Raw genomic sequence first — 21636 nt, 5'->3', positions numbered from 1 at the left:
CTTATAAAGACAAAGAAAGAGGCCAGTCATTCCTTCAACTCCATGCTGGCTCCCAGGAGAGCAATCCCATTGCTCACATTCAGCCTCTCTTTATTCACCTCTACATTTCTACTTTCCCGGTAAACTAGCCTTTGATCCTTTTGCCACATACTTACCCTTGAGGAATAATTTGCTGCAGCCCACTAATCTACCAGCATACTATAGAGGTGTGGGAGGACATCGGTGGACCCAGAGGAAGCCCACATAGTCGTGGATAGAATTACAAACTCCACACAGAATCAAACACAAGACCTTACTGTAGCACCCATTCATCCCTAATACTTGTGTTATCTTGTGACACGTTAGGAGCCATTTGGCCCATCGGGTATATGTCAGCTTTCCGAGCACACCCAGCAGTCCCCCAATTATGCCCTCTCACATGCCCTCCCAGTTCTCAGGCCCTCTTGGTGGAACTAGGTTCAATTTACAGTGGCCAATTAACCAATCAACAATAGGCAACTGGGGCACCTGAGAAAATCCTTCTGGTCTCAGGGTGAACCGCAAGCTCCACAGAGACAGCGCTGGACATCAGGGTCAGACCTAGGATCCTCACACTCTGGAGCTTTGCAGCAACAGCACTAACGGTGGTGGAACTGGGCTATAATCTGTGTTTGGCATTTAGTCATACAGCATAGTAACAGGCACTTTGGCCCAACTTGCCCACACCGACCAACATGTCCCATCTACACTAGTCCCACTTGCCTGTACTTGGTCCATATCCCTCTAAACCTGTTCTATCCATGAACCTGTTTCTTAAAATGCTTCTTAAAAGTTGCAATGTTTTTTAAACGTTACGATAGCACCTATCTCCACTACCTCCTCTGGCAGCTCGTTCCATACACCACCACCCTTTGTGTGAAAATGTTACCACTACGATTCCTATAACATCTTTCCCCCTTCACCTTCCCCATAATGCATGGTGAAAGCAATGGTGCCGCAACAAAGAGCAAACTTCACTTACTTCTCTTCAGAGCTGTTGAGCAGGAGGCTGGCTTGGTCAAACTTGTCGTTTGTGTCGTCCAGTTTGGAGCGAAGCTGAGGTGCCCCAGCTACTTGTGGGTTCTGCGCAAGGAAACTTTGGCAATCTCTCTCTTTTGCCATCTTTGATAATTCAATTTGGCTTAGCGAACCATTGATGTTCTGGAGGGAAATGAATTTTAAAAGAGCAGATGTAATATTACTCATATTTCCAAAGTGTCCATTCACTTAAAGCAACAAAAGAAAATTAAACCTCAACATATTCAACACCCATTTGATCTACTTCATGCAATGCCAAAGCAAGTGGGTCAAAGATATTTCAAAGATATTCCACTTTAAGCCATCAGTGGCATGTGAAGAAAGTGCAATGAGTTTTCTGTCCATTATAAAGGAATGTGTCAGTTATTTCACACATGACTCGGGCTGACGTTTAATCTGGAAATAGCCCATTAAACTTCAGATTTAAGACCATGGCAAGATAACCTAAATAAGAAAGCAAGAATGTAAGAAGAAACTGTTACAAATGTGCACTGATAAGATGTTGAGGAGTATTTTGATTGTTTCATTAATTGATTGAAAGATACAACATGAAAACTGGTCCTTCCAACCTACTAAGTCCACGGTAACTATCCCACTTTTGAATCAACTCCCTACAGACTAGGGGCAATTTACAGAGGCCAATTAATTTACAATCCTGCAAGCCTTTGGGATGTGGGAGGAAATCTGTGCACACGGAAGAAACCCACAGTCAGTGAGAGATCGTGCAAACTCCACAAGGACAGAACCCGAGGTCTGGTTGTGAGGCAGCAGCTCTGCCAGCTGCTCCACTGTGCCATCTTTATTTAATGCTGAGATGTCTATAATGTAAAACTGCCCGTTAAATATGGAGACAGAGGGAGAGCAGGGCATGCAAGGAATGAAACAGGATTTAATATTTACAAACTGTGTCATCATAGGTTGAGTTCAAATGGTGCTTAAGGAGGGTGTATTCAAGAGTTGAGGGGTTGCGCATAGAGCAGCCACTGTCATATTAAATGGAGGGGCAGGCTCGGAGTCCCCTCCATTACTCGAGGCTTACTCGTGCTCTTATTTGCTTGCGTTCTTACATTCTTCACCTCAGGCTCCAGATCACCAACCTCCCCACCCCACCCCTCTCCATCATTTCAAAAAATGATATATATTATTATTATATTTGGATATCAACATCAAGTGCTACTACAAATGTTATTAAAAGGTACATCACAGGCAGCTCATGAAGTGCAACATTTAGAACTTGATTTAAACCACTCCTCAGATCATGCAGATTACCAAATCAGAGTCAGCTCACTTGCCAGGAAATGATGAGTGCAAATCTTACACCAGGAGTGAAGTGAAGTGTAGTACCTGGGTACATTTTTCAGTGTTACTCTGTTGAAGATGATGTACACTGCCCAAGATGTTAAACAAGAATCATGTCTGCCTTTTCAGGTGCCTACATATAATCATGTTATGCTCCTAACGTGATGGATGGTCATTAACATTTGTATAATGTATAGGGTAGGAACTACACCGAAGATAGACACAAAATGGTGGAGTAACACGGCAGGTCAGTCAGCATCTCTGGAGAAAAGGAATAGGTGGCATTTTGGGTCGAGACCCTTCTTCAGACTAAAGAAGGGTCCAGACCTGAAAAGTCACCTATTCCTTTTCTCCAGAGATGCTGCCTGGTCCGCTGAGACACTCCAGCTTTTTGTGTCTATTCTCGGTGTTAACCTTTGTATAAAATGATTGATGTGTTTCCTGTAACACCATACTTCACCATGTGAAGTATTTTTGAGAGAGCTTAAGGTAGCATTACCTCTATATAAGAGGCAGCTGAGTAGTACTTTAAGTAGTACCTTAAGGTCCTGAATTCGATCCTTGACATCTTGGATAGGCTTTGTTTGTTCCAGAGGTGGCCGCGTACAGGATTGGATTGCTTTCTCCTGTTTGGTGGTATCACTCTGTATTTTATCCAAGTCGGAGAGTAACTTCAAGCACTGCTGGTCCTGGGTGTCTGTCCACAGAGAATGAAATGTGGTTAAAATGGGGAACTTACAAAGAACATCATGGTGGTTCCCAGTTCCTTTCCCATTACTTGAATACACTGTAACCCACTTCAAACCTTATAGAACTAAAACGCCTTTTACCAGTTCCAGACTGTGTTGATGCCGGTCCAGTTATTACAGGTATAGGAGAAATAGGGTATTAGTAATGGAGCATGTTATCTTTTCTTAATATTAGCTGACATTTCCTGAGTGCAAGCGGCTTAGATGGGATGAAATTTACTAAGTATGTCCAAGAAAATGTAGTGAAACAATATATAGATATAATATTGCTAGAGACAGGGCAGTACTTGACCTTATCTTAGGAAAGGAATATGAGCAAGTGGTGGAAGTGTCGACAGGAGAATACTACAAGAACAGTGACCAGAATTCTTCAATCTTCAAGGTAGTCATGGAAAGTGTAGATTGATGGTGCATGTGAGCCAATCACACACAAGCCAGCAACACTAACTCCACCCCTCTATAACACTTATACTAACTCCCGTTCCCAGCACTTCAGTTCGAGCAGCCAGGATGCATTGATAACCTGTTGTCCTCAATGCTGCTAAGTGCTCATTAAAGATGTGTTTAAATCACACACTGACTCTGGCTCATGTTTACAGAAAGGGATAAGGTTGGTTCTCAAGTTAAATTATTGAAATGGGGGAAGGTTAATTTTAATAGAGGACCTGGCAAAAAGTAGATTGGGAGCAGATGTTTATGGGTACAGAGACAGCTGACAACTGGGCGTAATTTTAAAAGAGAGTTAGTAAGAGTTCAGAGCTAGGATGTTTGGTCAGGGTGAGAGGCAAAAATGGCAAGATTATGCAAGTTAAAATAAACAGTGTTCGGCCAACACATCCCGTACCTAAAGAATTCTGTGGCTAGGAGGTAACAGTACAGAGAGCAGAATCAAGAATTACTTCCCTATCTCTACTCATAAAATCATAAGCAAGAAAACCCTGGAGACTATGGAATGCCTTTTCATTGAGAGCAAGTCATTAGATTTTGCTTCAATTTACCCTAATTACATGATGATCACTGAAATATTATTCATCCCTCATACCTCAAATAAATTAGAATAGAGACCATTAGATATGACTGCTTTTGTATATTTCCAAATATGCTAAAAAGGTCAACTGTGCTTAAATTGTACTTGAATTTAACAATAATCAAATTAACTAAGAAGATACAAAACACTATGGCTTGAACTTTAGTAACAGCAAAGATCATGCTGATGAGTGAATTGATTTGTTGCCTTTAAGACTGAGCTTCCTTGTTTGGCGGATCATTCACAACCACAAACCCTTCTTCAACCAGTAAAGCAGGTGAACAGGCTACCCTGGTCATAGTTTCAGTGACCCCTGGAAAGATGGCAGGAAGCCAATCTCAACTTAGCTGAGATGTCTTCCATTTTCATCCATCAAACATATTCGCCCAAAGTCAAACATTTTATGACTCGAGGCAGGAATCTCTGTATACATAAGATGGCTACCATCACATAACTAAGGATCTACCTTCCCCAAAATGGATTTCATATAAACATGGTAAGCATTAAAATGGCTCAACTAGAATTTCCTCCAATTAAACATTGTGTAGACCAAAGCCATCATCTACAGTCCCCACTGAAAACACTATCCCAAAATACTGGCACTTTTCTGTTCAATGCCTCTGGCTGAGGCAGATTGTTTGCAATTTCCCCATCTTAAAGCAATATTTCTCCGACTTCATCTGCACCTCTTCAGAATAAAATTGGCCATCTCTTCCCTGGCCTCAGCCCATCTGCTGCTAAGACCCTCAACCTTGCTGTTACCACTTTGTAGTTGATTTTAACCACGGCACATCCTTCACTTTCCATCTGAAATCTTGCTGCCTGCATTCCATGCTGCACCAAGACAAACATAAACACCCCCAATCTGCACCCGACTCCCATTCCATTTAAACTTCTGTTTTAAAATGGTCATCCTTGTTTTTAAGTCCCTCCATGGATTTGACCTGCCTTGTATCTGAAACATCTTCCTGCCCTACAACCCTCACAGATCACTATATTCCTCCATCTCGGCTCGCATTCCCCAGATGTGTTTCAGGATGGATTTTCATACTGCAATGTAATTTGGCAAAAAAACAATGTGCTGGAGGAACTCATCTGGCCAGGCAGCATCAGTGGAGGGAATGATCAGATGGCATTTTGGATCGGGGCCCTTCTTCAGACTGATGGGGTCAGGGGGAAAATGTCATGTGTTCACTCCCTTCACTGATACTAACTGACCTGTTGAGTGTTGTGAGCACTTTGTTTTTTTGCTCACAATTCCAACATCTGCAGTTTTGTGCATTTCCATGCAATTCCAGACTACTCTTATTGGTGATATAAAGCTAAACAAAAAAAAAATCTAACCGGCAGGTGTACTAAGAGAAAGGTTACATACTTGACCCAGGAACCGTGGTGGTCTTCGCTGCTGTGAAAGAGCAAGGAAAAGATTAACAACTTCAATTCAGATGAAAACAAGCCAGTAGTTTCTACAGTAAAGACCCATGACCGACCCATAACATTCTCAACGTCCTTAAGCAAAGGGTGATGCATGCCATTGTAATTAACTAGTTTTAAATTATTACGTGTTACAGAAATGGTAAACAGGCACAGTGGCACAGCGGTAGAGTTGCTGCTTTACAGCGCCAGAGACCCGGGTTCGATCCTGCCTATGGGTGCTGTCTGTACCGAGTTTGTGCATTCTCCCTTTGACCGCGTGAGTTTCCTCCGGGTGCTCTGGTTTCCTCCCACATTCCAAAGATGTGCAGGTTCGTAAGTTAATTGACTTTAGTAATTGCCCGTAGTCTGTACAATTGAACTAGTGTATGGGTGATCGCTGGTCGGGGTGCGATCCTGTTTCCACACTGGATCTCAAACTAAATTACAGTCATTTTTATAAAAGTAGTACTGGAACTTCACTGCCAGGGAATGTTTCTACATTTATTCAGCAGTGATGAAATTAAATAAGATAAGAGCATCCAGCACTACTAGCAGTTTAGGATTCCCATAGTCCATCAAACTCAATTGAAAAACTAAATGTTTTTCTTCTTCAATAAACCTTCAATAAATCTAAATTTACTAAGCTGGAGCACTGTTTCCCAGAAAAAGAAAAAAGCTGGTGTTTACATGTAAATGATTAAAAAGTTATGGTGGAGATTGAACAACTTAGAAAGCAATTACACCCATTTAGGAAGGAGAAAGCACATCATGACATGACTGACTTGAGATGACTTCATTTCAAAATTCATGCATAGAGATTTTTTTAATGTTAACATTGATTCAATGAGAAAAACAAATAACCAGATCTCTCTGCAAACTCTTCTATTCATCCAAAAACGTTCATAAAATGGAGTAACTCAGTGGGTCAGGAAGCATCTCTGGAGAAAATGGGATCACTTGTTAGAGCAGCAAGGAGGTGCAATGATAGAGTTGCTGCCTTACAGCGAATGCAGCGCCGGAGGCCTGGGTTCAATCCCGACTACGGGTGCTGTCTGTACGGAGTTTGTACGTTCTCCCCGTGATCTGCGTGGGTTTTCGCCAAGGGCTTTGGTTTCCTCCCACACTCTAAAGACTTACAGGTGTGTAGGTAAATTGGCTTGGTAAATGTAAAAACGGTCCCTAGTGTGTGTAGGATAGTGTTAATGTGCGGGGATCATTGGTCAGAGTGTACCCGGTGGGCCGATTTCCGCGCTGTATCTTTAAAACTAAAACTATCCATTTTCTCCAGAGATGTTGCCCGTCCCCAATGCTACTCCAGCTTATTGTGCGTATCTTTGGTATAAACCAGCATCTGCACTTTTATTTCATTATATATTATATCATAAAACAAACCTGGTTTGTTCACATGTTTCAGTCCATTCAGACTCTTCTGGACAGTGTTCTTGGCAGTGCTGCTCTTCAGTTTAACTGCGTTGTATTGATTGGTGATGCTGATCGAAGCAAAGGGAGCAATGAGAAGTTCACGATCCACAAATCACCCAGCACGTAAACCCTCAAGTTTACAATAAAACATTAAAAATATCATGAGAGAAAAATGTCCTCTGATCAAAAAACCTAAACTGGTGGTTGAGAAATGTTGGGGTTTGGACACTTGAAACCCAAACAATGGAGATGAATATCTGTTCAATGCCTACAATCAAAGATAAGTTTCCATCCCCTACGCTTATCCATACATTTTGACCAATATCACAGGATTTGGGTTTCGTAATATCCTTCCGTAATTGCTCCGGAACTGTGGAATAGTTCATTAGGAGTCCACCACAAACTGGGTTTGGAGTCAACTGGTTTGCTCCCTCACAGGAGATTAGTGAACAAGTTTGGCGTTTACAGTAGTTTCACCAATACCTGTACCTATACTGAGACTATATTCCCATTTCATTAACCTTGGGACTGCATGATCAAGTCTACTTCTTTCACCTTCTAATTTCTCCTGGGTTTTCAAAATACTTTATTTACCACAATATCCACTTTGTTACAACTTTCAAGGAGCTATGGACTTGGACCCTATGATCCCTCTGCATATCAATGCTGTTAAGATCTTGTTGTTAATTATATATCCTCTCCTTACATTTGTCCTCTCAAATTACTTTTGTTTGGATTAAACTCTGATCAATTAAATACTCTTGAATTACTTGAATTTTAAATGGCCAGTGGCCATGGTCAGGTTTGAACTTGAATCGCTGGAGCAACGATTCGGCAGCTTAATTGCTATGCTCAAGCATCATGTTTTGCAGACTTACTCATTTCCAATTGCTACTGCCTCAAGGTCAGTTGGTGGGATTATGAAGCAAACAGCAGGGGCCTTCTGCTTCTGACCTGCTGAATCAGCCACCTCCCAGTGGGTCCCATTGATGTTCTTGAGCAGTGTATAGCTCTCCCCACGCTGAATGTGTGTCTGCCAAAAGAAGGTGAAAGAATGGTTTGCTGACAAATAATCACCGCCAATTCAAATCAGTTTACAGCAACAATGGAGACACAAGGAATTGCAGGTGCTGGAATCTGATGCTAACAAATAAATGGAGGATAGACATAAAACGCTGGAGTAACTCAGCGGGACAGGCAGCATCTCCGAGAGAAGGAATGGGTGACGTTTCGACTCAAAACTCTTCTTGAGAATGAAGAAGGGTTTCGACCTGAAAAGTCACCCATTCCTCCTCTGGCATTTTGTGTCTATCTTCGGTGTATTTTTAAACTACCAACTTACACAAGGAACTCAGCAGCTCAAGCAGTGCCTGGAGACTGGTGAATGATTGAGCTTTCTTGGCCCGATGCAAGACACGACTTGAAATGTTGACACCCCAGATGCTGATTGACCCATGACCCGCTGAGCACCTCCAGCTGTTTGTTTAAAACAGCAATAGGAACATTTCTATCACTCTCCCTCTAAGTTGGGTGGACTCCACCTTTCATTATATTGATGAAACAATATTTAGTTTCTGAAGAAAAAGCTTTTACCAAAACCTAACTTTAAAAGCTGATAATGATGGACAAGAAATAAAAGGGTATGGAGCCATGACAGATAGATTTAATAGACTCGTCAAAATCTCAACGAATCTAGAACAAGCTGGAAGGACTGTGTAACCCACTTATTCCCAGGTTCCTGAAGCTTTCCTTCAACACCAAAGTTGCAATCCTCCAAAACTACCCAAGGCATAGCAATCAATGGACCTAAAGAGGATGAATGGGTTTAGTGTAGAAAGGAACAACAGGCAGGATGGACATGGTGGGCCGAATGGTCTGTATCTTTGCCATGCAACTCCATTACTCTAATTTATTTGACGAAATGTCCCGAATTAACAACTCTTGTAAAAGAAAATCATTCCTGTCCACTCAAATTCACATAATTTTAAACACATTTTAAACTAATCTAGCCATCTGCTTCAAGTTCATTGCTTTTGGTGCCTTGGTAAATTTGGAGGATTGACTATTCATTCAGAAGGTGCTGGGGGTCCAGTACGCATTGTCCGAATGGCTGGATGAGATAGAAACCTATTGGATATTTAAAGAGCACCCACTGTATACCTGACCTGGTGTAATGAGCAAGTGAGAACCAAGAGCTGAAAAGTGGGGTTAGGCTGTGGAGTGAACGTGGGTAGGTAGTTCTTTCGGCTGGTGTTAGTAAAATGGGATAAATTAACAACACCTTACATTGCTAAGTTTCTATTTACAATTAACTATTAGCAATTTTATGTCTCCAGATGCTATCTGCATATTGGGATGAAAACACCATTGGGGAGAACATGCTTAAAAATTCAAATCCATTGACTTCCCAATCAGGTAAAGGATGTTGTATAAATCATAATTAGTAGGTAGACAAAAGTGCTGGAGAAACTCAGCGGGTGCAGCAGCATCTATAGAGTGAAGGAAATAGGCAACGTTTCGGCCCGAAACGTTGCCTATTTCCTTCGCTCCATAGATGCTGCTGCACCCGCTGAGTTTCTCCAGCTCTTTTGTCCACCTTCAATTTTCCAGCATTTGCAGTTCCTTCTTAAATAAATAATTAGTAGGTACGTAGTTCAAGGAATATTACAATACCTGCTGCTAAAATTATAGCATTAGCCTACTTGCATTTGGATTTGTATCTTAAATAAATCAACTTACTTATTGCTCATCCAAAAACAGAAGCAAATGCAGCAGAAAACCTAATGTATTCAATGGGAAAGAAATGCTAGATTGAACGACTAGAATATATAAGGACGCCCTCTGAGGTGCAAGTTTAACAATCCATTGGCGTTGCTAGATTTTGCAAGTCAGAGAAGGTACAAATCAAACCAAAATGTCCCTACCTCTTCTGCATCAAAATCACAGAGAGCCTCAACTGGGACAGCCTTGGAAGGGTTGGCTCGGCGATACTTCAGAGGCATCACCTGGCAACTGCGTTTCTTCAGTGTTTTCACTGCATTATCGTACTTGTCCAATGCTCGGTCCTGATCCTGTAGCAGACAAAGCAGAAGCCAGCACTAAGTAAGGTAGGCAGGCACAAAATACTGGAGTAACTCAGGTCAGGCAGCATCTCTGGAAAAAAGGAACAGGCGTTGTTTTGGGTCGAGACCCTTCCTCAGACTGTAATGCCCCTGTCCCACTTAGGAAACCGGAACGGAAACCTCTGGAGACTTTGCGTCGCACCCAAGGTTTCCGTGCGGTTCCCGGAGGTTGCCGGAGGTTGCAGGTAGTGGAAGCACGTAGGGAGACTGACAAAAACCTCTGGGAACCTCCGGGAACCGCACGGTAGAATTTAATTTCAGACATGTGTGAAGTGATGCATTTGGGAGATGAACCTGGGTCTCTGCCACTGTGAGTTATTCAGTAACAATGCCACTGAGCTGGAGAATATAACTGAAACTTTGATGGTCATGGGTTCTTAAATTAAAGGCTGGGTTTGGCTGGGCCCCACACTCCCAAACTCACCTGGACCAGATGCACAAGGCTGATCCAACCAGCTATTAACACCCTCAAGGTGGGCTTTGGGATCTCAATGGTAAGTAGACCCCAAGTGAAGGATTGTAGAATGTCCCTAGCAATCTTAGCAGAGGGTAAAGTTGGGGTTGGAGTTTTGACTCATATCACACTCCTTAATTGATTAAGAGTTTTTAAATATTTTTCAATTGATGTACATTATTACAAAGGATGGCATAACTTAAATAAAAGTAAAACAAAAATCATTAAACCACTTAGAAACATTAAAATGATGTTACACTTTGCACTTGATTGAACAAGGCATTAATGACCATGGCTCCAATGCAGGTAAATGGGATTAATATGGATGGGTGCAATGGTCAACGTGGACATGGTCTACTGAAAGGCTTTGCCATCTAATCCACAAGTTTGGAATCCCCATTGAAAGGGGTTGTGAATTCCACTACTGGCCACATCTTCCCATCTCCACCCCTTTCTCCCGTTCTGCGACTCCCTGGTCAACTCATCCCTTCCCACCCAAACCACCCCCTCCCCAGGTACTTTCCCCTGCAACCACAGGAGATGCAACACCTGTCCCTTTACCTCCCTCCTCGACTCTGTCCAAGGACCCCGACAATCTTTTCAGGTGATGCAATGTTCACTTGCACCTCCTCCAACCTCATCTACAGTATCTGCTGTTCCAGCTATCAACTCCTGTATATCGGCGAGACCAAGCTCAGGCTCTGCGACATTTTCGCTGAATACCTCCGCTTAGTCCGCCTAAACCTACCTGATCTCCCGGTTGCTCAGCACTCCCCCTCCCATTCCCAATCTGCCCTTTCTGTCCTGGGTCTCCTCCATTGTCAGAGTGAAGCCCAGCGCAAATTGGAGGAACAGCACATCATATTTTGCTTGGGTAGCTTACACCCCAGCGGTATGAACATTGACTTCTCTAACTTCAAGTAGCCCTTGCTTTCCCTCTCTCTCCATCCCATCTCCCTTCCCAGTTCTTCCACCAGCCTTACTGCCTCTGACTGCATTTTATCTCTGTATCAGCCACTCCCCTAACATTAGTCTGAAGGGCCTCGACCAAAAAGTCACCCATTCCTTCTCTCTAGAGATGCTGCCTGTCCCGCTGAGCTACTCCAGCATTTTGTGACTACCTTCAATTTAAGCCTGCATCTGCCGTTCCTTCCATCACAAAGGGGTTGTGAATCTTGTTTTAGGACTGTTGGCATAATATTGGAAAGGCGACATAATATTGGAAAGGCGATCTCCCAACAGCACAGGAGGTAATCCCAGCACATACAAGATCCCGATCACTGCATACGTCACAATGTGCCCATGGTAAGTGGATGCTTTCTGCCATTGGAATGCCTGTCATTTTCCCTCAGAAACATTGGCAGATGCTAACGAGACTTGCAGAGACTTGCAGTGGGTTGAAGGGTCTGTTTCCGGACTGTATCTTTAAACTAAACTAAAAAAGTTACCAGAATAGTCACCCTGCATTCTTTAAGTGAACAGGGCCAAGCAAATATTGCCCCTGCAGCACTCAGTGCACCACAAGTGAAGCCCAGTTCTGTTCCAAGGATTTCCAAAGTGAAATTAGTGTTCAACGTTTACCCCTTGACCTTGGCAGGGTGTGTAGTATCAAAGCATGACTTGTTCAAGGTCAACTTCTGCATTACCAACACTGCTTCTACTTACGTCCAGGTCCCGGAGCAGAGTTTGAAGCTGGAATTCATCTTTGAATTCTGGATTGTATTTCAAATCCAAATCGTTGTCAATTTTTTTGAGAAGCTCCTGCATGTCCTTCGAGTCTTTGTAATACTAAAGGATTAAAAATAATAAAAAGGTGACTATTTGTAATATTGTACAGACACTGTGTCATTTTTGTTGGCTAAATTGTTTAGAAAGACTATACTCAGTTCTGAATCAATTCCAGGTAAAATAGAGGGGACAGGATTGTAAACTGTAAGCAAAGCATAGAGTTTGTTATTTACAGGTATTCCTACAACTGTCTTTACCAGATATGTAGGTTAATTGGCTTGATATAATTAAATATTTTGAGTATGGTAGCGTTAGTGTGCGAGGATCACTGGTTGGCACAGACTCGATGGGCCGAAAAGCCTGTTTCTGTGCTGTATCTCTAAACTAAACTAAATCGCTGCTACTGCTGTAATTATCAATTTAATTGTTCTGTTTCACTTCAATGATTCAACGTTACTTTATTGTCAGTGAAATGCTTTGTTTTGCATACAACCCACTAAAGCAGACCTCACCTAGACCTAGACCTAACACAGCAGACCTCACCGAGGCAGTACACAAGAGTCTCCACGTTTCTGGAGCCAACAAAGTTACAAAAGTTACTTGCCACAAATTCCGCTGCATCTTGCATCGAAATTGAGGATTGTTCAGAATTTCTAAGTGGTTGCACGTCAACATATGACATGGCGGGAGCATACAGTGCAGAAAGACCAGCACTCCGTTGATTATATGACTGGAATCATTTTAATTACCTCAAATCATCAAATCAAAGAAAATGAAACACTCAAGATGTGAGTCGCCATAACCCAACTGGGATGAACAGACCGATTCCCCCACAGACCCCACTTACCTTGTGGTAGTCATCCATGTTTTTGAGATGATTCTCCTCACAGATCAGCAGGTTGAGATATTCCTTCCAGTCAGCATGTACGGCTTCCATGTGGGCCTGGCAAACACACGGTCAAGGGTTCAGCATTGGTCAAAGTGATCTCAAAGACTTTCCCGAAATATCTATGCGATCATTTACAGCAGAAGCAAGATAGCATTGTTTTTATGATAGATTAAGCTTCTCAACAACAATAACCATAGGTCTTGCAAATGTAAAAAAACTATCTGACACACACGATTTCTCCCAGTGATCGATGAATTTGATGTCTTTAAATAAAGTCTTGACTGCCTTACCTGATCTTTGTGGTGCGTTTTAAAGTTTTCTTTAACAGAATTGGTGCTGTGACTCAGATGACTATGACTGAAGAAAGCAGGACAAGAGCTCGTTGAGTCTTTGTTGAAAGACTCCGAGAGAAACTTTCCAAAGTTTTGCGCATGTCATCCGAGCTAAATGGATCGGGTAAAAAAGGCTTTCAACACTTAATTCCTCCCCCCTCCCCCGAGCCTAATTGAGGAAAGTAGAAGATAAGGGAAAGTAAGAAGGGGGAATTGTAGTAATTCACTGAATAAAGGAGGTGGTGTTACATCTTAGCGGCATTACAGTTATTCTGCAGTAATTGCATCCTATGGGTATGATTATTCTGAAGTTATCACACTACTAATATCAAATTGTGCACACTAGTGAGAAAAATAAGAGAGAGAGACGTGGTCGGGGCTCTTCTTTTAAGCACAAGGAATTCATATGCCTCGTCCTGGTATTTTAGGTAGTCCTTCTCCTTCATCTCATTCTCATTAGGCCGTCCCTTGGGATCGAAAATGATTCCTTTCCACTTCAGTTCTATGGGATTTGTAGTGGCCGAACATTATAGTGAATTACATTGTTGCTGTCATCATATGGTCTCAGCATGGATTGTTATTGTTGGAGGGAAGTGTTATATAACAGGGACAGACTTGTAGAGTACCTATGCTTGGTGGATATTAGGTGAAAGGTTCATGGTCTTGTATGCTTTGGTGAATGAGCCATCCATGGCTTGCAGTTCAGGACTCTGAACATACACATCCGGAAGTGCAGCCTGTGTGATGCAGCTCAAAATTGCAATTGTAATGGCCATGGAGTGGGGTTATCGTTGGGTGAACAGTCTCCCATTTCTCCAGCAGATAAGGTCCATCCCAAGAGGAAAAGTGTTGGAGGTAAGATGCAGCTTTGTGGCAGAGTAGACTGAGAAAAACCTTCAGGCTTTTATTGCAACCTTGCTTGGCGCAGTCCATTCTCAGATTGGGTTTGTTGATGGAATCACAGCCTACATGCCATCACGCACTGGATGCCAGATGGAGATGGATTTCCACAATTGAAAAGGATACGCCATTCTTGATCATTGAATGAAAGTATTTTGTAAAGGCAAAAAGGTCCACATATAGTGATTGATACTGCTGTAAGCACTTCCCTTGTGAAGTTTGGATGGAGTTCACACTGCAAGGTTTTGGCCAGTAGGGGGACGGGGTTGAGAGGAGCCTCACCTTTACACTCCCTGTTGCAGACAGAAAGGATGACTACTCTGTTATTACTGAGGAAGTTTAAACGGTTTAAAAGTTACAAAAATGGATTGAGCTGAAACTAGAAGTAAAGACAGGCTGTTTCCTTTCTCCTATTATAAATTGCAAAGCCAGATCCTATTACACTATTAAGGCTAACAAAGATGTTTATGCTCTTTACCCCATAACACAAGCGAGATAAGAAGCACAACATCATGAATGTTTCCTCTATAATATAAACATTAAGAGGATGTTCATACACTCTGCTCCTACCCTTGCTCTATAAGATTATAATGTGCATCATTAAAGTAAAAAATCCAAAATGCTTGATCTGCAGAAAAATAGCCTTCCCATCATAACCATATATGGGCCAATGCTTCCTCTCTCCGAAGAACCTGTCAATCTTAAGAAGCTGTCAATCGTAAGAAGCAAGAGGCTGTACTACGCTCTGTAGATAAAGTATTGCTGAATCGTTGAATAGTGAGGTGTAAATATATCTACTTAAACACTGCCCCTTTGTGTGGGGATGAGAGTTGCTCTGTATAGTCTGTATCTACATACTGTAAGTCACTACCACACCCACCTGGCGAAATAAAGATTTTACTAATTGATTACTGATTTTATTTGCGTTTTTGTCTATTTAAGGGAATCTGAACCACAACGTTACTGTCTTTGGATTCGTCTCCTGCCATGCCTAACATTTCCATGCCATATCCTCCTCTTCCCAAACATTTGATTTAAATTTATCTCCGACAAGTTTTGAACAGGGAAAACATTTGCTCCACAGGCCTTGCTATTTTTCACCTGGCAAACGGCCTTTCCAATGCATTGGTTGGGATGGTAGAGAGGTTAGACCAGACAGGGTGTCGCAGGATGAAGCCAAGACCATTTACATCAAGTAATAAAAAGGTGTAGGAAGGAACTGCAGATGCTGGTTTAAACCGAAGAGGGAGACAAAACGCTGGAGTAACTGGAGGGACAGGCAGCATCTCTGGAGAGAAGGAATGGGTGGCTTTTCAGGCATCTGAAGAAGGGTCTCGGCCTGAAACGCCACCCATTCCTTCTCTCCAAAGATGCTGCCTGGCCCACTCAGTTACTCCAGCTTTTTGTGTCTATCTTATATATTAAAAAGGAATTGCAGATGCTGATGTATACCAAAGATAGACACAAAATTCCGGAGTTACTCGAGCATTTTGTATCTATCCATTTTCTTCAAGAGCAGCGACCTGGCTGAGGCTTCTTCAAAGTGCACTTGCCAGTAGGCAATGAGCCCTTCACAATCTCTCGTTAATTCTCAGTTCTCAGATGGGATGGGCCTTTGTGTGTTAGGACAACACTGCTGCTGCATCTCATGGCCATGAATTGAGCTGCTGAACCTCCGACACTCTGTATTCATGCCACAAATATTTTGTTGCTCCCTAGCGTTTTGGTGCCTCTGAGATGCGAAGTAAACAAATCAAGTACATCCTGTCTTTTAAGGTTAATTAGCGTGAAGCTCTCAACTGCTCTCATCTTTTTGGTAAACCATTTATAGACAATAGACAATAGGTGGAGTAGGCCATATGGCCCTTCAAGCCAGCACCACCATTCAATGTGATGATCCACAATCAGTACCCCATTCCTGCCTTCTCCCCATATCCCCAAGAGCCCTATCTAGCTCTCTCTTGAAAGTATCCAGAGAACCGGCCTACACCACCTTCTGAGGCAAAGAATTCCACACTAATAACTCTCTGTGTGAAAAAGTGTTTCCTCCTCTCCGTTCTAAATGGCTTACCACTTATTCTTAAACTGTGGCCCCTGGTTCTGGACTCCCCCAACATCGGGAACATGTTTTCTGCCCCTAGCGTGTCCAAACGCTTAATAATCTTATATGTTTCAATAAAATAACCTCTCATCCTTCTAAATTCCAGAGTATACAAGCCCAGCCGCTCCATTCTCTCAGCATATGGCAGTCCCGCCATCCCGGGAATTAACCTTGTGAACTCCCTCAATAGCAAGAATGTCCTTCCTCAAATTTGGAGACTGAAAATACACACATTACTCCAGGTGAGGTCTCACTAGGGCCCAGTACAACTGCAGAAGGACCTCTTTGCTCCTGTACTCAACTCCTCTTGTTATAAAGGCCAACATGCCATTTGGTTTCTTCACTGCCTGCTGTAGCTTCATGCTTACTTTGGAGTCTTCATGGGTACTAATTATAGTGGACTTCAAAAGGCAGACACGACATTGTACACGTTGTGTGGTTCCAGTTGGTTGGAAGCCATCACATCACCCCTGGCGTTTAGTCTGGGAAGGGTTTGAGAACGTGTGCGGAGCAAAGTAGAAAGGTCTTCAAGCATTGTTCATACCGGCAAATTAATTAGGTTCATGTCTTGGTCATTCTAATACATGCTTTTTCAAGTGCAAGTAAGGGAGCAAATACCTGTTAAAGACACTACACTAATTAAAGGATAGCCTCAGTAGGCACAGTTGCCTATAATGTAATAGCGACCATACGGTAGCAGTTACTTCTTGCTCGCGATGTAGGTTTGCACTTTACAGAGTACGTGATGGGAACTTCACAAAACAACATAGTACAAGGACCATCAACTTAAAAAAATCCCTGGGAATGTGCAACGTTCAACTTCCACTCGATGAGTTGGATATAATTTTTTTTTTCATGAGAATTCTTATTCTACTTTTGTAATTTGTGATGGAAGAGTCACAAACCAAGTCAGCCACTTTAAAAAATAACCTTAGATTATTATGAACGGATACGGTTCTGAAACAATAACCTTGTTTAGTTTATTTAGAGATACAGCACGGAAACAGGCCCTTCGGCCCACCGAGTCCACGACGACCAGCGATCCCCGCACATTAACACTACCCTACACCCACTAGGGACGATTTGCATTTATATCAAGCCAATTAACCTACAAACCTGGAAATCTTTGGAATGTGGAAGGAAATCGAAGATCTCGGAGAAAACCCACGCAGGTCACGGGGAGAACGTACAAATTCCGTACAGACAGCACCCGTAATCGGGATCCAACTCGGGTCTCCGGCGCCGCATTCGCTGTAAGGCAGCAACTCTACCGCTGCGCCACCGTGACTGCCTGACTTGCTGAATGGTTCCAGCATATTCTGTTTTATTTTAGATATTCAGCATCTGCAGTAATTGCTTTTAGAAAGCAATATGTCAAACTGAATTATGCGCGGCACGATGGCACAGCGGTAGAGTGGCTGCCTTACAGCGCTTGCCACGCCGGAGACCGGTTCGATCCCGACTATGGGTGCTGTCTGTATGCAGTTTGTAAGTTCTCCCCGTGATCACGTGGGTTTTCTCCGAGATCTTCGGTTTCCTCCCACACTCCAAAGACGTACAGGTTTGTAGGTTAATTGGCTTGGTAGAAGTGTAAATTGTCCCTAGTGTGTGTAGGATAATGTTAATGTGCGGGGATCACTGGTCGGCGCAGACTCAGTGGGCCAACGAGCTTGTTTCTGCACTGTATCTCTAAACTAAACTAGCTGATGGTTAGGAGTACGGGGATGCCATTTCTACATCTGTCTCTGCCAGATATTAAGGCAGCGTTATTCATTATACTGTTGCAGTTATAAGCCATGGTTCAAGTCCCATTTACCTCCACAGCATTCTTTCCTGGGTGCTTCGTCTGTAACAGTTTGTTGCCTTCATCATGAAGTTTGGTAACAGCTGCTTCCTTAGCTTCCAGATGTCGGTTCACAAAGTTCTGCAAAATGCAAGCAAAGTGTCAGAGACGCTGCCAATCCTCCCCCTACCCTCCCACTACAGGCACAGGATCTCTGCCACACTTGCAGAGGTAACATTTATCATTTAGTTTAGTTTTAGTTTAACTATTTAACATAATGTTTTTAAATAAGTGGTTTACTGATGTCCATGAAGAAACTGCAGATGCTGGTTTAAACCGAAGATAGACACAAAATGCTGGAGAAACTCAGCGGGACAGGCAACATCCCTGGAGAAAGTTAGATTTAGCTCTTATGGCTAAAGGAATCATGGAATATGGGGAAAAAGCAGGAACGGGGTAGTGATTTTAGATGATCAGCCAGAAATATATTGAATGGCAGTGCTGGCTCGAAGGGCCGAATGGCTTACTCCTGCACCTATTTTTCTATGTTTCTATGATCAGATCTCTGAAGAAGGATCTCAACTCAAACAATCACCCATTCATTCTCTGCAGATATGTTTTCTGATTTCCTTCAGGAAACCGTTTTACCAATTATTTCTACCTGCTCAATCATATACATAGGTATGATTGCTTGATGCTTCGAAATGCCCACTATCTTTGCTTGATGCTTCAAAATAGTCTTGCAATCCACTTAGTTATCAAGGGGCAATTCAGCCAATAATGCTGGCATGGCCTGCGATGACTAGATTTTGAAACATCAATAAATTAAAAAGTAACTTCCAAGAACGAGACCTTCCACTACCACTACATTTTGGAGGAGAAACTCTGTCATTGACATGAGCATGTGCAAAAACGTGAGTTGTAAATCGGCATGGTGAGAGAGAATTGCACACATTCACTGCCTTCTGAGTGAAATTTCTTATCTTAGTCATAAACATCACATTCCCTATTCCTCAGACTCTGACCCTTGTTCTGGATCCCAAAGTCAGGAAAACATCCTCCCCACATCTATCTCCTAAACCTTGGCAGAATTTGCTATATTTCAATGAGATCCTCTCTCATTTAAATAAAAGAAATGTATTGAATACAGTCCTAGTTGATCAATCTCTCCTCATGCAATGGTCTCACCATCTCAGGAATCTGGTGAACCTTTGTTCCACTTCCTCTGCGGCTGATATATATTTTCTTGGGCATGGAGATCAAAAGAGCAACGTGCAACTGGTGTTGCAGGTCACATGATATCTTGGTCTGGACATATGTTACTGTTCCTTTGTCATTCTTTGATCAAATCCTGGCACTCCCTAGAAAACAACACCGTGGGAGTACTTTCACTAGATGGGCAGTAGTTGATCAAAAAGAGATTTGCCGCCACCTTCTCAAAGGTAGCTAGGGACAGGTAACAAATGCTGAGCTTGACACGGTCTCCCTGATCCTGAGAATGGGTTTCAAAAGATCATCTGTACAGCTGAGGTACCTCGTACTGTCGATGGCGGTTTTTGTAATCCAGGTTCTGGTCACTCCAGTCATAACGCAGGCGGTCTTCCTCCTGGGTGTCCATCCAGTACAGCTCATTGGTGCAGTTCTGCATGTATTCACGGAGGCTTAACAAGTCTTTCTGCCGCTGCTCCGTCCCTTTCTGCACAGTAGAAAGCAAATGGACATTGACCAACAGCTGATACTATTAGGCACCACGGTGGCTTTACAGCCTGTCAGATTCAAGTTACAACACCAAGCTCGAATAATAGCCACTATCCCCCCTGATATTGTTAATATTGCAGCTCAATTATTAATTAATACTGCCAAGCCAATCTAAGACATTGGTTTGTGAACACAATTGATACAGTTTTGGAACAAAATTGTCTCATACTCACCGATAGTTTGTTGTACTTCACCTGGATGCCACTGATATAATCCTGTTAAAAGAATAAAAGAGTGTTTTAACAGATAGTGAACTGTAACATGTTGAAGAGGACTTCACTTTTAAGGAAACTATCTTTTCCATTCCTCACCTCCCACATTACAAGCCTAAATAGAAAATCATTCTACTGTGAGTGATTACTGAACGTACAGGAAATGTTACCTGGGTGTTGAATATGACAAAGATAGACACAAAAAGCTGGAGTGACTCAGCGGGTCAGGCAGCATCTCTGGAGAAAAGGAATATGTGATGTTTTGGATCGAGACCCTTCTGCAGACCGAGAGTCAGGGGAAAGGGAAATGAGAGATATAGAAAGTACATAAAACAAATGAATGAAAGATATGCACAAAGCAAAGATGATTAAGAAAAGATGGAGCCCACAATGGTCCCTTGTTGGGTGTGGGGTAGGTGATAATGAGTTTTACAGACAGTGAAACACAAAAAGAAGACAGTGAAAAAGGTATGACGACTAGGGTGGGGGAAGGACGGAGAGAGAGGAGATAAAAGCAAGGGATACGACAACAGGTTATTCATCAGCTGAATTTTGTGGGGCAATGACTTTTCTTGAATAGGGCCATGACAATCATCTTGAAACCAATTCTGTTTTCTTCTCCACCCATGCTACCTGACATCAAGATTTTCCAGCATGAGTTATTTTGCTTTTCTATTTTATTTAGTATCTTATCAAATTAAATTTCAACATCCTTGAAGGATTACCAATTGGATGCAAAGATTTAGGATACCACAAACAAATACTGCTGTTTGATCCATTACTCAGGTTATACATTTCTTGGCCTGCACATTCCCTCCTGTATCTGTAAAGAAACCTGCTTTACCGTGTTCTCATTCTTGTTGATGTGATCCCCAATTGTTTCAACCTCTTTGCTGAAGAGCTGGTGGTGTTCCAATTGCTGATCGACAAAAGGTAATTCATTTCCAAAGCCTCCATTGTTCAGCTCTGCCTGAAGGAACAAACAGACACAGGAAAAATGTACATGAAGAATTTCACAACAAGCAACAAGGAGACTCTGCCCTGTAATTGTTGATTCTCCAGTGTGAGGATATAGCCGCTTAGCATCCACCCTGTTAAACTACCTTACCAGAATCTTACATTTCCATTTTCCAAATATCAGTGAGTTGATGTGTAGGAAGGAACTGCAAATGCTGGTTTACACCGAAGATAGACATATAATGGTGGAGTAACTCAGCGGGACAGGCAACATCTCAGGAGAAGAAAGAATGGGTGACATTTAAGGTCTCGACCCGAAACATCGCCCATTATTTCTCTTCAGCGTTACTCCAGCATTTTGTCTCAGTGAGTTAATGTCATTAATCTCTCCTGATTCAACAATTTTCTTCAAAGATTCTACCTATTGAACT

General features: G+C 42.4%; 1 protein-coding gene across 2 annotated transcripts in view; it reads right to left on the bottom strand.

Annotated features, from left to right (window-relative positions):
- The window catches only part of ppl (periplakin), a 67067-nt gene that overhangs the window by 13894 nt on the left and 31537 nt on the right, over nt 1–21636 (bottom strand). Inside the window, exons 5-16 of one of the 2 annotated variants that reach the window (XM_055651771.1) lie at nt 21093–21218; nt 20210–20251; nt 19813–19974; nt 18312–18419; nt 13121–13216; nt 12211–12333; nt 9894–10040; nt 7848–8002; nt 6940–7037; nt 5507–5536; nt 2895–3052; nt 1001–1179 (exon numbers count right to left, since the gene is read on the bottom strand). In XM_055651771.1, coding sequence (XP_055507746.1) covers nt 1001–1179; nt 2895–3052; nt 5507–5536; nt 6940–7037; nt 7848–8002; nt 9894–10040; nt 12211–12333; nt 13121–13216; nt 18312–18419; nt 19813–19974; nt 20210–20251; nt 21093–21218 — 1424 coding nt within the window. The remainder of the gene's footprint in view (nt 1–1000; nt 1180–2894; nt 3053–5506; nt 5537–6939; nt 7038–7847; nt 8003–9893; nt 10041–12210; nt 12334–13120; nt 13217–18311; nt 18420–19812; nt 19975–20209; nt 20252–21092; nt 21219–21636) is intronic. The other variant, XM_055651772.1, reaches the window with a different exon arrangement.

The sequence above is a fragment of the Leucoraja erinacea genome, chromosome 20 (genome assembly GCF_028641065.1).
Source record: "Leucoraja erinacea ecotype New England chromosome 20, Leri_hhj_1, whole genome shotgun sequence".
NCBI lineage: Eukaryota > Metazoa > Chordata > Chondrichthyes > Rajiformes > Rajidae > Leucoraja > Leucoraja erinaceus.
Note: the sequence above shows the minus strand (reverse complement) of the source record. Positions and strands in the feature narration are given on the sequence as shown.